At 37.0% G+C, this 17,013-nt stretch overlaps 2 protein-coding genes across 2 annotated transcripts in view; both read right to left on the minus strand.

Moving 5' to 3' along the window:
• Nucleotides 1-556: 556 nt before the first annotated feature.
• On the minus strand, nt 557-1,995 carry LOC133857371 (uncharacterized). Its single transcript, XM_062292622.1, has 2 exons — nt 1,209-1,995; nt 557-1,113 (listed from the first exon to the last, which is right to left on the minus strand). The coding sequence occupies exons 1-2, from the start codon at nt 1,877-1,879 to the stop codon at nt 1,008-1,010; spliced, it is 777 nt and encodes a 258-aa protein (XP_062148606.1). The 5' UTR covers nt 1,880-1,995; the 3' UTR covers nt 557-1,007.
• Nucleotides 1,996-14,723: 12,728 nt separating this feature from the next.
• LOC133857369 (pentatricopeptide repeat-containing protein At2g21090-like) overlaps nt 14,724-17,013 on the minus strand; it is a 2,796-nt gene continuing 506 nt past the window's right edge. The window contains exon 1 of the mRNA XM_062292616.1: nt 14,724-17,013. This exon is cut by the window's right edge and continues 506 nt beyond it. Within this exon, the coding sequence (XP_062148600.1) occupies nt 15,666-17,013 (1,348 nt within the window). The 3' untranslated portion in view covers nt 14,724-15,665.

A 17,013-nucleotide genomic window follows, 5' to 3' on the forward strand; every position in this document is an offset into this window, starting at 1 on the left:
ACAATGGGCACAGTGAAGGCACCAAGGTTTCTGTCTCAAGAAAATTGGTAAAACATAGGATTTGATGATGCTTCTGCTTTTATTTTATGATCCCCATTCAAAATCATGCATACCAGGCATGCCCACTTGGCTGTTGGGTAATAGTAAGGACCTTGCCTTCTCCAGTGAGCAGGTATGCTCCCTGTACTTTGGAGGGCTGTCTTGTTAGCTGTTGGGTAATAGTAAGGACCTTGCCTTCTCCAGTGAGCAGGCTATGCTCCCTGTACTTTGGAGGGGCGCCTACAGTCCACACATTAAAGGGTGGAGTTACTGAACACTTTGAAGAGCTATGCCTGAAGCGTTACTCTTATGGAATGCATACAGACGTGCATTTTCATGTAATGAGTGTGAAAGATGAGCCAATTTTTTGGTGATGCAATGCCGTGAATGTGAGCAAGAAAAGGCATCAAAAGCTCTCTCTCTCTTTTGATAAGTAATAAACTGATCTTATTAAAAACGTAAAAGCGCTCCTAAGTACACTGAAAGTATACAAGAAAAACCACGTGGAACAAGGTAATAAACAGAGCATACTGGGAACTTAAACTGTGTTCCCACTCAATAAGGCTTTACATCCATTTGGTACCCAATCTACGTTTAATCCATGTTTCAGGTTGGGATATCTAATTATATAATAGTTAATGGGTAATGATATACATCATCCGTCTATTCCCTTAAAGTCTATATGGCGTGGTCCTTCATAACATTTGAAAAGACTAGGTCATATAGGCTTTGGAATGATGGGAGGGGGAATACATTTGGCGGTTGATGATTCAGACAAATATTAAGCTCCATGAATAGTGCAGCGCAAACTATGCATAGTAGTTTTTTTTACCTTCCGCTGGATATATTGATTATATTACAGCTAACAGGTAACAGGCCCAGAAGCAATAACAAGAGTGGTAGTAAACGTTCATTTTGGACCCTGAAATTTCATTGGCCACCACATTCATGCTCCCACCAGAACTTCTTCAATTGCATTTCATTCCCACGACGCATCCTCTCTGTCTCTTGGCTTTGTTTTTCTTGGTGTGGAAGAAGGACCAGCAACCAGGTATGAAATTGGCATCCTCGTGGCTGCGTGAAAAAAGATGAACTGCTTAAATCTTGCTCTTGGCGTTTGGAAAATAAGATATCTATTCTTTTGAATTAGTTTCAAATTAAACAAACACCTGCTACTGCTGGTGCTTCCAATCATGCTATTCCCTCGACTTCTTTTGTTCTCTCCTCCAAGAAAAAACCTGCTCATCCACCATTCCCTGTCGATATCATGCTTGGCACCCTCTGAAGATGGCCTTGGAGCTGGAGACACTTTCGAGCAGTCTCCTCCTGCCTTTGCTTTCTTCTTTAAAGATAGACATGTTGGAAAGAACATCTTGAGCAGGAAAGTTTCAGTGTCCATGCTTGAAATCCTCGACATCTGACGCCCCTTCTTTTGCTTCTTAATTTTGGAATGAAAGCCGGAATCTTCGATCGCAGCTGCCTCTTCAACAATATCTTTTAGAGAGAGCTCATAACAAGACTCGGGCATGTCTTGAATCATTTCCATAAGCTGCCTCCTACCTTCCGCAATTGCCCTTCTGCTTGACGTGGGGGAAAGATTGGTGGAGTAGTGGTGGTTGTGGGGGAGCAAAGGATGAGATTCATAATCTCCATGATTATCATTTTTTGAGGTCTTTCCTTTCCATAAGGTTGGCGAGTAAGCTCCAAAGCTTTCTTCAAAAAGGCTTGCTTCACTGCCACCTAATCGATCACTGAGCTCCTCATAATATAAGGTATTACGTGCACCCCAGAAATGGAACTCTGCATCTTCTTTACTGTCATGAGTGATTAATCCTTGCATGGTTTGAGGAACTAGAGGAGAGTGAAAAGAGAAATTAGATTGTGGTTTTGAGAGAGAGAGAGAGAGAGAGAGAGAGAGAGAGAGAGAGAGTGGGTATCAAAGGGAAGATTAGTCAATGTTGTCTTCTTCAAAAGAGTGAATTAATGAGAAGCATTTTAAAGTCACTGCCGTCTAAGATGGGAGGGACAAGTAAACGGTCCAACGTCCAATTTTCCACCGCTTGTCTTCTTCAAGGTTTTCCAATAAGAAAACTTGTTGAAGAAACTAAATTCAATTTTCTTTAATGCCTCGAGACTTTCAGTCCATTTTCTTTTTCATCGTTATCTGTAGCTCCCATTTGTTCAAAACTGATACTCCGTTTGTTTCAACCTAAAATGTTTTCCATCGTAAAATATTTTTAACGAAATCATTTTTCAGAAAAAAATAATTTTCTTGAAAATATTTTTCAGCGTTTGGCTCGTACGAAAAAATTATCAACTGCGTAAAACGGAATCCGGCGACGTCCAGCCGAAATCTGATCCGCTGGAATCCGGCAACGTCGCTAGATTCCGGCAGACTAGATTTCGGCACCGGCCGGATTCTGGCGGCGGTTGCTGGATTCTAGCAATCGGATACCAAAATTCGAGGATCTTCAGCAGTAGAGTTGGCTACCGACAAACTCTAATGCCTGGCGGTGGTGAATTCCCACAAACGTGTAATGAAGAGTTTAAATTTAGAAAATCAAAACCGTAAATCGTTTTCCAAAAATTAAAGAGGTTTTTACGGTCAAACTAAAAATGATTTCCGTTGACCATTATTTTCGCTCTCACCAAATACAGAAAAATGCTAAAAACATTTTTTAGAAAACATTTTACGCCGAAACAAACAAAGCATAAAAGAATTAGTTTTCCTTAAAATACAAATGATATAATACAGTTCAATGATGTTCTACAATTCAAAGGATCATCAATCAGTAAGCACTGTTAGGATTGTAATTGAGTCAAGCCGAGCTGAGTATTGAATGTTTAAGTTTTTTTCGAACACGAGCCGAGCTCGAGCTTATCATGGAATTAGATAATCTGTTCATTTATTTTTCGAATAAGCTTGAGCTTGTTCACGAGCTATTTAATTAATTTAGTAATTTCATATATAAAGTAAATGTCATGATTGTTTAATATTTTTTAAAAAAATAAAATTAATACTAATTATTAGTTATTTAGTTATGGTTCAGATTTATTATTTGAGTAATTAGAGAAATTAACTCAAATCCTTAATATTCTAATCTAAATTATATGTTTATCTTATAGTATATATATACATTCATATGCACACACATTTATATACATACACATAAAAACTCACTCATATTCACACAAATGCAAATATATTTATATCATGTTATGAATGAATTCATGCATTTGGTGGATGACCATTTAATTCTATCTCATGGAATTCTACACATTTATGTCATCTTTTAGAATTCCATAACATTCATCTAATACATTAATATAGCATTTTAATTCATATACTACTCTTTCATATTCCTTAACCTCCCATTATGATTCCATGTCTATAAAAGGGAGTATTGAGTTGTATGTAAAGACACACAATAATTGAGAAGAATCATACATAATTTATGAAGAACTAGTTTCACATATTGCAATATATTTATCTTGTCTTGTTATTTTATTGGATTTTACAACACGTTATCAGCACAAATCTCTAGCCAGTTATTGTGTTCTTTTGATCTTCAACATCAAAAAACTATCTGTGGAATATTCTTAATTCATTGTAAGTCTCTTTAAGATTTAGTAATTCATTGTTAATGTTTTAAGAATCATATTATAACACATGAATCTTATGATCCGTGTGAGATTAATATGAACTAAAGTGTTATCATTATAATGCTATGAATATTGATGTTATGAATTTTGGAAATGCTATTAAAAAAGAAAATCAAGCATCCCAGCACGATCGCGTTATAGCAATGATTTTTCTTCGTCATCATCTGCATGATAAATTAAAAAAAAAAAATGGAGTACCTTCCAATAAAAGATCCATTGACCTTGTGGAATAGTTTGAGGGAGAGATATGAGTGCCAGAAGACAGTTATCCTCCAAAAAGCTCATTATGGTTGGATGCACTTAAAGTTGGACTTTTTAAAATCCGCTCACAATTAAAATTGTGTAGAGAAAAAGTCACTGATGTGAATATGTTAGAAAAAACATATACCACATTTTATGCCTCGAATGTGCTCCTGCAGCAGCAATATCGAGAACATAATTTCACAAGATATTTTAAACTAATATCTTGTCTTCTAGTGGCTGAGCAAAACAATGAGCTATTAATGAAAAATCACCAATCTCATCCAACGGGTTCTACACCATTTCCTGAAGCAAATGGAACCTTATTTCATGGTAATAAAGGAAATCGTGGTTGTGGACGTGGTAAAAAAAATTATAGAGGTCAAGGGGAACGTACTCATAATTTTTATAAAAGAAATACTCCTTACCACCAGAAGTGGAACCACACTGAGGCGAAACAAAATAAAAACAAATGTTTACAGAATAAACCTACAAAGAACTATGAAGATAAATGCTACAAGTGTAGTATGAAAGGACATTGGTCGTGTACCTGTCGTACGCCTAAACATTTGGTAGACCTTTATAAAGCCTCCATAAAGGAGAAAGAAAACATGATTGAAATGAATTTTGCTAATCACAGTGACCCTTTAGATCCTCCGATTTTTCTTGATATTCTAAATGGAGAGGGTATCACTCATCTTAATGTTTCTAATTTCTTTGTAGACTCTAACAAAAAAGCTGATATTTTGATTGATGATTATTATGTCTACACAATTAATATGTTTTCATTATGTCTTAATCACATTATGTTTACATTGTTAACTTTATTTGTATTTTTTTCTTTTGTTTTTGAGTAATGAAATTTAATATATATTTTGGAGGCATGAGTCATTTTGATACAATAATTCAAGATAAGAAAAAGGAAAAAAAAAATACAATTTAGCCCCTTAAACCACTGCCCTTTTTTTGGATGGTCTCCCAAACTACTAAGACTTGCACTCTGGCCCCTCCCAACTACCAAACCTTTGAAAAATGCCCATTTTGGCAAAATATCTCCATAATACCCATGCTACGTGTCATTAATTAAAAAAAAAATTAAAAAAAAATTCAAAAAAAGTAATAAAAAAAAAACTAAATTTTATTTTTTATTTTTTAAAAAATATTACGATCGACTGAAGGACGTATTGCTTCTTTCCAGCATCGTCGTTGGGCACGATGCACGCCTGCAGCTCTAAAAACTCATCCTCGGCTCTCCGAACGTGGACATGGCTAATTTTCTATCATTTGATATTTATGATATTGATCTTTCGAAGGTTATGAATAATTCCAATATGAATTTTGCTTTGTTACAAACAACGAACAAGTCTATCATCGTTGTGGAAGACCTCGATTGGTTTCGGACGGAGAAATCAACGGCCGTGAGCTTATTTGTTGATGTTCATATCCATTTTCATCTTTATGATTTTTTGGCATTCAAAACGTTGGCCAATAGCTACCTGGGGTTCAAAGATCACAAGCTTTTTTCTCAGGTGGAGGATATTTTTCAGAGCGGGGCGAGCTTGAGCTCGAGCTCGGCCGAAATCAATGAGCTTATGATTGTGAATCAGAACTCGTCGAGCTGAGGTATAAAATCAGTCATCACAAAATTGCAAATGGATGGTGACCGGAGGGGTGTTGGGAAGATCGGGTCGCGGTTGGAAAATAATGTCAGCCCAAACACCCATCTTTTTAAAAAAATAAAAATAAAAATAAGAAATAAATTTTAGTTTTTTTTATTTTTTGAATTTTGAATTTTTGAATTTTTTTTTGAATTTTTTAATTGAAAAATGACAAGTGGCAGGGGTATTATGGGGATATTTTGGCAAAATGTGCATTTTTCAAAGGTTTTGGTAGTTTGGGGGGTCAAAGTGCAAGCTTTGGTAGTTTGGGGGGCCAAAGTGCAAGGTTTTGATAGTTTGGGAGGTTAAATTGTATTTTTCCCTAAGAAAAATTTTCAAAATTTAATATTAAACAAAGCTAATGGCAATACAATATCAGGTTTATCAAACTTAATTGAGTCATACTGTTCTTTTCCTTCGATTTTACTTCATATTCTAAATGGAGAAGGTATCACTCATCTTAATGTTTCTAATATTTTTGTAGACTTTAACAGAAAAGCTGATCTTTTGATTGGTAATTATTATGTTTATTCAATTAATATGTTTTCATTATGTCTTAATCACATTATGTTTACATTGTCAACTTTATTTATATTTTGTTCTCTTCTTTTTGAGTAATGACATTTAATATATATTTTGGAGGCATGAGTCATGCTGATACATGATTCAACATAAGAAAAATTTACAAAATTTAATATTAAACAAAGCTAGTGGCAATACAATATCAAGTTCATCAAACCTAATTGAAGGCTCTAAAGGAGCAAATATCGTATTGCCAAAATGAACAAATTTTTGTATTGATAATGCTTTGTATTCTTCTAATTCTAGAAGAAATTTAATCAGTTTTAAGGATATTCTTCTAAATGGTTATCATGTTGAAACTAATAATGAAGACAGTGACGAATATCTTTATATTACTTCAATAATTTCGGGCCAAAAGCTCATATTGAAAAAATTGCATGTTTTCTTTTTCCATGATGTATTATACAACAATAAGAACAATTGAATCACATGTTGTGATGCACCAGAAGTGTTCTAATCCAAATATGTTTACGCTTTGGCATGATTGTCTTGGACATTCAAGTACAATTATGATGCGTCAAATAATTGAGAACTCTCATGGGCATCCCTTAAAAAACTAGAAAATTCTTTTACCAAGTGATTATCCTTGTGCTGCATGCTTTCAAGGTAAACTTGTTATAAAACAATCCCCTTCTAAGGTAATTGTTGAATCTCCATCATTTTTACAATGAATTCAAGAGGATATATGTGGGTCGATTCACTCTCCATGTGAGCCATTTAAATATTTTATGGTTTTAATAGATGCATCAACTAGATAGTCACATGTTTGCCTACTTTCTACTCATAATGTTGCATTTGCTACACTTCTTGCCCAAATAATTAGATTGCAGACACAATTTCCTGATTATCCAATTCAATCTATTCGGATGAATAATGCTGGTGAATTTACATCTCAAACATTTTTATGACTATTGCATGTTAATCGGTATTAATGTTGAACATCATGTTGCTCTTACTCATACTCAACATGATTTAGCTTAATTGTTTATTAAACGACTTCTGTTAATTGTTCTACATTTGTTTATGAAAAGAAAATTTATTGTTTTTACTTGGAGACATGCAATATTACATGCTGCATCATTAGTTGAGATCAACCACATTTTTTATTTTCGCATTTTTGGTTGTACTGTATATGTTCCAATTGCTCCACCTTAGAGGAACAGGTACCTAAAAATAATGAAGTCTCAATAAATTATATAAGTACAGGAGAAATATTGGATAGAAATAAAATTGTTGTCGACAACATATTTTCATTTAAAGTTGCATTTAACATTACCATAAGTAATGATGATATCGAACCACAATTCGCCGAAAAATGTCAACGTAGAAATGATTGGCCAATGTGAAAGGAAACAATTCAGGCAGAATTGAACTCACTAGCAAAACGTGAAGTATTTGGACCTGTAGTCCAAACACCTGAAAGTGTATCGCCTATTGGATACCTATGGTTATTTGTACGAAAACGTAATAAGAAAAATGAAATTGTGAGATACAAAGCAAGACTTGTAGCTAGGGGCGGAGCCAGAAGTTCTTATGGCCAGGAGCCAATGGCCAAAAAAAATTTTTTTGGTAGGGGCCAAGTAAACTAGATTTTTATTTTTATCTTATATTTTTTAATTTCTTAAAATTTTTATTTTTTTCCACCTTATAAATTTTTTTTTTTAGGAAATTTGGGGGGGGGGGGGGGGGGGGGGCATGGCCCCTGCCAGCCCCCCCTCCCTCCTTCCCTGCTTGTAGCACAAAGTTTCTTGTAGAAACCTGGTATTAATTATGAAGAAACATATTCCCCTATAGTGGATACAAGTACATTTAGATTTTTGATTAGCTTGGTAGTTAAAAAAGTTTGGATATGCGTTTAATGGATGTGGTTACAACATATTTATATGGGTCACTTGATAATAATATATACAAAATGCCTGAAGCATATAATTTCAAATCCTGAAGTATTTATTCTATCAAGTTACAAAGATCTTTATATGGGTTAACGCAATCTAGACGCATGTGGTACAATCGTCTTAGTGAATATCTATTGAAAGAAGGATTTGAGAATAATCCAATTTGTCCATGCGTTTTTTCATTAAAAAATCATAATCTGAATTTGCTATCATTGCAGTTTATGTAGATGATTTAAATCTTGTTGGAACTCCAGAAGAACTCACAAAAACTGCCACTTATTTAAAAAATGAGTTTGAGATAAAAGATCTTGGAAAGACAAAATTTTGTCTTGACTTACAGATTGAACATTTTCCAAATAGAATTCTTGTTTATCAGTCAACATACACAGAAAAATTTTGAAGCACTTTTACATGGAGAAAGCTCATCCTTTGAGCACTCCAATAGTTGTTCGATCACTTGATGTGAAAAAAGACAATTTTCCCTCTCGAGAAGATGACGAAGAAATTCTTAGTCCTGAAGTACCATATCTTAGTGTAATTGGTGCTCTGATGTATCTTGCAAATTGCACACGACTTGATATAGCATTTTTAGTTAATTTAGTAGCAAGATACAGTTCTGCACCAACTCGAAGGCATTGGAATGGGGTCAAACATGTTCTACATTATATTCGTGAAACAACTGACATGAGATTATTTTATTCAAAAGGTTCAAATTCATAGTTAGCTGGATATGCAGATGCGAGTTTTCTTTCTAATCTGCATAAAGGTAGATCTCAAACAAAATATCTATTTACATGTAGAAGTACTACTATTTCATGGAGATCTGTCAATCAAACACTTGTTGCTACTTCTTCAAATCACTCAAAGATTATTGCGATTCATGAAGTAAGTCGGGAATGCATATGGCTAAGATCAGTAATTCAACACATTCGAGAAAAGTGTGGTTTATCCACAATCAAAGATAGCCCGACAATATTATATGAAAATAATGTTGCTTGTATCACACAGATCAGAGGATGATATATTAAAGTTGATAGAACAAAACACATTTCACCGAAATTCTTTTATACACATGAACTCTAGAAGAGCAATGATATTGATGTGAAGTAGATACGATCAAGTGACAATTTGACAGATTTATTTACCAAAACATTACCAATTTCAACATTTAAGAACTGGTAAATAACATTGGAATGCGACGACCTAAGGATCTTTCATCATAAATAATTGAAGTTCGTCATACTAATGAGGGGGAGTAAAAAGATTATGATGATTGTACTCTTTGTCCTTCACTAAGGTTTTTCCCATTGGGTTTTTCTTTACAAGGTGAAAAATTGAAATGACTTCTAAAAGTAAAGTGTGTGCAACAAGTGTCAACAAAAATTAAAGCACAGCGGAAAGTAAATGTCACAAAGATTTTTGTTCACGAAGTGGAAACTCAGTTAAGAGAAAAACCACTCCGGGGCAGCCAAACCCAGGAATTCCACTATTCAGAAGACAAAGCTAGATACAAGACAGTAACACTCACATGTACTGATGCAGTGGTCGTACCTTGATCTCTGACGTGTAACCCAACACGAACGCTTCCCAACCAGGTTCACCTACCTGAAGGGGTCTTCAATGGAACTCCTTACCTTAGAGCCGACTTCTAAGATAGACTTCGGTTTACAGCACAACACACTTGAAAAACGGCTTCAGAGGAGATATCACGTCTCTGAGCTCTAATGGAATTCACACCGAATTCTTGCAGCTCTAAGTGCCCAGGGGCCCTTATTTATAGGTTGGGGGTCAGAATGGGCGTCAGGCAAAATATGCCTGGGAGCCGTCCGGACGGTGAACCATGGCTGTCCGGACGGACAACTGTGCGACAGGATTTTTAGAAATTTTTGCGGAGAAATCTTTCCTGTATAAGAACATCGTCCTGACAGGATGGCTCGATCGTCCGGACGGACGCACATCCGCTGCAAGTAATTTCCATAACAGGCTTCGCCCGTCCAGACCATGGGGCCAGAGCGTCCGGACGGCTAAACTTCAACACGCAATTTCCATATCTGATGCGCGTGCGTTCGGACCATGAGGGGGAGACGTCCGGACGGTTGAAGTTGAATCGGCAGTTACCATATACGATGCACCAGCGTCCGTACCACAGCTGTCAGATGTCCGGATAGTTCATTTTGAACTGCGATTCTTGCCTTACGGAGATACGCGTCTGGACGGGATACCACATCGTCCGGACGGTTGATTGATCTTCCCTTTCTTGAAACTTGGAAAGAATCAGTGAACCGTTCGAGAACTGATAGGCGTCCGGACGTGCTGCTGAAACGTCCGGACGGAGTAAGTTGGCACAGAAGCTTCTCGATACGATGTAGGTGTCCGGACGGAAGAAACACGTCGTCCAGATAGATGATGCTTATCTGTCTGATGTCCGGACGGAATGACACGTCGTCCGGACGGATGGAACAGTAGACAGATGGGCGTCTGAACGGGATGACACATCGTCCGGACGGCTGACAGGGAACTTGAAATTCTTCTGACTCCCAGGCAGAATCTTCTAACATCACTCTGAAAGTGGAATCCCTGTTTACCGCATCATTACACATAAGTGATTTTGTCCAAACACAGAATAAGGCCAAAATACGAACACAAGGTTTTAATGAGGCAGTCCTAAAGCATATGACAACACACAAGAATAATGTACACTTTTTCCTTCGCCACATGTTTATTCCCACTGGGTTTTTCTTGGCATGGTTTTAACGAGGCATATTCTTAATGTATGGTCATCCAATGAGGAGTGTTATGAATGCATTCATGCATTTGGTGGATGACCATTTAGTTCCATCTCTTGGAATTCTACACATTCATGTCATCTTTTAGAATTTCATAACATTCATATAATACATGTACTACTCTTTCATATTCCTTCACTTCTCATTATGATGCCATGTCTATAAAATGGAGCATTGAGTTGTATGTAAAGACATACAATAATAGAGAAGAATCAGACATAGTTTCTGAAGATCTAGTTTCACATATTGCAATATTTTTATCTTGTTTTGTTATTTTATTGGATTTTACAACATATCCAAATAAAATAATTCAATTTATATTTATTACATTAAGAAGAACATTTCTTTTCATTTTTTATTTACTTAACATGTTACAAAGTTAAAAATAAGATTATAAAAATAATAAAAATGAAGTTAAATGAGCTTATACAAGCCTATATAAGTAGAGTCTAAAATGAATTTTTTGTCCAAACTCTATTCATTTAATAAATAAGCCAAGCTAATCCGAACCGAGCTTGAACCTGTTCGTGAGCGGCTGCTCATTTACAGCCTTCTTAAGCGTGGTCACATGAAGGTTGGTTTGAATGCGTCGTTAACCGGCAACATGTTTTTAACATTGGACTGAACAAAATCTTAAATAATGTCCTACCTTAACCTTAGGGCCAAAAAATAGAGCAGAATCACATGGAAAACGAGTTGCGCATTTTGATCTCCCAGAAACAGTGCTTGGAAACTCGTATACGCACACATTCACTGGAGCAAGCTTCACACTAAAGCAGAATGGGAGATGTTTGAATTTTTCCCTGAGCGAATGAAACATGCGTCTTTGGTGCGGCGACTGATGAAGATCCTTTGGGAACATGCTTCCTTAATTTCCTCCCATGATGCTTTACCATTACAAGTGCCTCACGAATCAGTCACAAAGTTTCATGGACCAATATCAACATAAGCATGGGACCCATTTTATGGTCAAAAATTTATTTTGTTACATCAAACGGTGTATGTGAGTGATATGGTGAATATGTTGTCACGTTATTTAAAATGGTGAAATGTCATTCGACCATAGGCTACCTAGTTTTTCCTTAAATGTGTTGAGACACAACAGCTGACCGTACATGTAGGAGTGGGTAAAATACTATTTCGGTGTGGGCTGCAAGAGTGGCATCAAATCGAGGCAAACTCTGAATATTATATATGACTTCAAAAATAATAGGGGTTAAAGTTGGCCAATGAGGTGATTGGAGATAAGCTTCATTTTCTAGAGGAAAACAATTCGGATCACTAGCTAAGGCTTCTAAATGATTGCTCAGTGAAAAATGAGGCTAGGGTGTAGAGACAGTCATACACTGTTATATGCAACAAAATAAAATCTTAACTATAAAATAACTCATCTTTATTTCAATTAAAATGGATAAGGTAAGATCCTTGTTGCAACAAACCACCATTTTTTTCAATGCCGAATGGATGAGGAGGGATTTCACCCTTTTGATCGATATAGGAGAAGGAAAATCATGTTTTTATTTATGCTCCGTTTCTTTCAGCGTCAAATATTTTCTCGAAAATGTTTTCATATTTTTTAGTATTTGGTATGACAAAATATAATAGTCAAATCGAAAATATTTTCGGTTTGACCAAAAAAACTTTTATAATTTCGGAAAATATTTTACATTTCTAAATTTTGTAAATCATTTTATATTTTCGGTTCGACCAAAAAGCTTCTATAGTTTCAGAAAATAATTTACATTTCTAAATTTTGTAAATCATTTTTCAAGTTAAGTAACTGTCCTTTATATCCTCAACCCAGGTTGGGTTAGGAAAAGTAATAAGCATGATTTGCCCTTCCTGTAAAGGAACAACCATTTCTTCCATTTTCCTAGATAGAGCATCAACCACAACATTATCCCTTTCCATCTTATATTCAATTGTGAAGTCATACTCTAGAAGTTTAGTAATCCATTTTTGTTGAGTGGGAGTACCAATCGTTTGTTATAGTAAAAATTTCAAACTTTGATGGTCCGTTTTGATCTTAAAAGTTTGCCCCAATAAGTAAGGTCTCCATTTTTTAACTATTGAGACCAAAGCTAAAAGTTCATTCTCATAAGTAGAGTAGTGGAGAGCTTTACCCTTCAAGGCCTTGCTATAAAAAGCTAGTGGTCTAAAGTCTTGTATGAGCACAACTCCTATGCCCACCCCTAAAGCATCACACTCAATCGTGAAGATTTTGGATAAATCAGGCAAAATAAGAACATGGGGTGTAGTGACTGCCTCTTTAAGTGGGAGAAAGGCAATAGTAGACTCTGTTGTCCACAGAAAACAATAATTCTTTAGTAAAGATCAAAGGGGCTACAATTTGGCCATAACCCTTAATGAATTTCCTGTAGTAGCCCGTGAGAGCAAGGAAGCCCCTTAAAGATTTCAGAGACTTAAGTAAAGGTCATTTGATCATCCCTTCAATCTTTAGTGGATTAGCCTTCACATCCTTAGCAAAAATAACATGGTCGAGATACTCTATTTCTCGATAACCAAATTTACACTTGATTGCCTCACCGAGCCACCTCGGACCACCACTGAGCCACTGTCGGACCACCACCAAGTCACCCTCGAACCACCCTTGGACTACTACCGAGCCACCTTCGGACCACCACCGAGCTACCTTAGGACCACCATCGAGCCATCTTGAACCATCACCTACCCACCATTGAACCACCACCAAGTGATCCTTGGACCACCACTGAGCCACCCTCGGACCACCTCGTACCACCCCGAGACCACCTCTAAGCCACTCTTGAACCACCCCTAAGCCATTGTCGGACTACCACCGAGTCACCCCGAACCACCACCAAGCCACCTCCAGACCACCACCAAGCCACCTCCAGACCACCACCGGGCCACCTCTGGATCATCACCAAGCCACTCCTAAGCCACCCTGAACCATCACTAAGCCACCCCCAGATCACCCCCGGACCACTACCAAGCCACCTTGAACCACCATCGAGCCACCGCCGTACTACCACTAAGCCACCTTCGAACCATTGTCGAACCACCATGAGGCAACCAACAGCCACCACCGGACCACCTACAGGCTCTCACTAGACCATTGCCGGAACTCAAATTATTAGGTTATTTTTTTAATATTTTAATATTAATATTTTTATGTTGTGAATAAAAATTAATTTTTATAGGTTAATATGATTGAAAAAAATATAAAAATATTTATGATTTTCCGTACGCGCCAAACGCCAGAAAATATTTTTGGCGGAAAATATTTTCTTGAAAAATAATTTTTCTGAAAATATAAAAAAATATTTTATGCGAAAACAAACAAAACTTTAATTTTTTTTATTTTATTTTTATCTAGAAATAATAAAAAAAAAGTACAGAAGAGATGTATGAGTGAAGGAAGCTAAATAGAAGAGAGGACCACCGCAAACAGGACCACCATTACTAACTGCTAACTAAACGACAAGAAATGTCAGTTTCTGGTAGGTGACTAGTGATTGTTGAAGACCCTCTATGGTGCATTTGTAGCCTGTAGGCGTCAAAATCCTACAGGCAGGGAATTTCCTAGAAAGAAAAACCTGTAGGCCGGTGTGCTACTCTTGACAGCAGCGTTTTGGGCCCTGGGGCATAAATATGTTTCACCTTATGTTAAAAATATGCCAACGAAAAAAAAAATAGAAACAATAATTACTACTTATTGCGCAAGGAATTGTACGCGATGTTCAGAGAGGAAAATATCGAAGAAAGTGATTTTGTTTAGGGAATCAAGGGGAGAATTTATCAAAATGCTAGATAATAACAAAGATATTTAGTGTACAGAAACTATTGCTTTGTTCATAGAAAAGCAAAGGGGGCTAGAATTTCATATATATATTACTAACTCTCAAGAGTCAAGCCACTATCCTTTAATCATAAAATTGTAGAATGCAAACATAGGTATCAGCCTAAAGAATGAAGGAGGCAACTGGCGCTAGGTCAATGAACATGAGATGGAAAAACAGGAAAAAAAAAAAAAAAAAAAAAAGACAACTAACACACAATAAATACCTTTCGAGTTAATATCAACTAAAATTCTCTCCTGGAATTTAAGAAGTCTCATGGCTGCATCCTACATATACTAAGAACTTATTGCTGACACAGAAACGGACATTCTTCAGAAACTCCCTTCTTCATTGTGCACTTGGTCCTCATTGGAGTGCCTATCCTACCATATGTGTGTGTATGGCCTCAGAAGGTGTACTGGCCCTTCTAGAAGGCTAATAAACATTGAAACAGTATCCTTTTTTGGCTGTTTGCCGCTGTATACCAAGCGATCTGCTCATCTTGTTATAGCGAGAACGCCGAGAATTCAAAAACCCCAGCTGCTATTGGTGGTAAGGTAAACAGAATTCAGAAGTTTTGTCCTATCAAGTGCAGAGATTTTGCGTGTAGCTCAGATGCTGCAACCAGATGGCTTCACTCTGTTGTGTACTTTACAAAAATTTGGTGGTGTATAGGTTAATGAAAACTCGTGATTGCAAATAAATGGCCAATTCAGAGATAACTGGTTTCCAATTGCAGTTGGTTTCAAGATGCAGAATAAGCCTCGAGGTAAATGCCAGCAGGAGCTTTATCTTATGTAGTCAATGGTCATACTGAAAAGAATTCTGACATTGGCTAAAGGTTTTAATGGAAAGATGCATAGCTGGACTAACGGAGAAACTGAACCTACCCTGGCCAGCTATGCTGCATTCTTAATCTTTTTGAGCAGGCATTCATCCATCCATGTGTTTGCAAATTCTCGCCTAGTTAAGAAGATCATATCAAGAAACGCCATCATACTCATCTAAAAGAAAAAGGCTGTTGATATAAGGTTGATATCCAGCATCCTTCATATTATTTACCAGCTTTCCAACCACTTGAACTATCTCCCCTATGTGACAATGGACCCTATCTTTGGCTACAAACTCATGTCTCACATTCCTCACCTCAATCCAACTATAAGCTGCTTCATTCCTCAAACCTCTCTCTTCCATGAGCCTTCTGACTCTATCGACATCACTCCATCTACCAGCTGCAGCATAAATGTTTGATAGCATAACATATCTTGCGGCATTGCTGGGTTCCAACTCAAACAGAGCTTCTGCAGCTCTTCTAGCCAGATCCAAATTCCCATGGACTCGACAAGAACCCAGCAGTGCACCCCACATCCCCACATGATCTGAACCATTAGGAGCTTTCTTAATTAACTCCACTGCTATATCGAGTCTGCTTTTCCTCCCAAGCAAATCAATCAATATCGCATAGTGATCAGGTCTTGGATTTACATCATAATCCTTCTGCATCGAGTCAAGAATTCGGATTCCTTCAGATAGTAGACCAGTGTGGCTGCAGGCAGACAGCACCCCCAAAAATGTGACAGGATTTGGTTTTATCTTTGCTTCCATCATTCTCTGAAATAGAACAAGTGACTTCTCCCCAAGCCCATTCTGAGCAAACCCAGTTATTAATGAGTTCCAAGAGATTATGTCCTTTTCAGGCATCAAATCAAACAATGTTTTAGCAGATTTCATGTCTCCACACTTGCAATACATGTCAATTAAAGCATTAAACACGAACACATTAAACAAGTTGCTACTAGTGCTCCTCCGAATGATATGCCCATGAATCTGTTTTCCTCTTTGAACAAGTGATAAATCCGCACAGGCACTTAAAACACTAACAAAAGTATGAGCGCCAGGCCAGACACCTTCTTCCAGCATTTGCCAAAAAAGAACCAATGCTTCAGTCCCATGACCATTTTGTGTAAAGCCTGCGACCAAAGCAGTCCAAGCGACAGAGTTCTTAACGGGCATTTGATTAAATAATCGACAAGCATCATCAAGTCTAGATGCCCGAGCAAAAGCAACAACCATTGAAGTCCAAGACACAACATCCCTCACCGGCATTCGACTAAAAATAGAATATGAGGTATCAGGGTCACCACATTTCCCATAAGCATCAACCAAGGCATTATGAATAATAATATTGAACTCCAAGCCTATAACAATTGCTGCCCAATGAACTTGACCCAACACTGCTAAAGCACCCAAACGAGCACAAGCACCAACTATACTGACTAGCGTGAACTCATCCATGATTAGACACTGGTATTCTTTCTGCATTTGTAGA

The sequence above is a fragment of the Alnus glutinosa genome, chromosome 14 (genome assembly GCF_958979055.1).
Source record: "Alnus glutinosa chromosome 14, dhAlnGlut1.1, whole genome shotgun sequence".
Classification (NCBI taxonomy): Eukaryota; Viridiplantae; Streptophyta; class Magnoliopsida; order Fagales; family Betulaceae; genus Alnus; species Alnus glutinosa.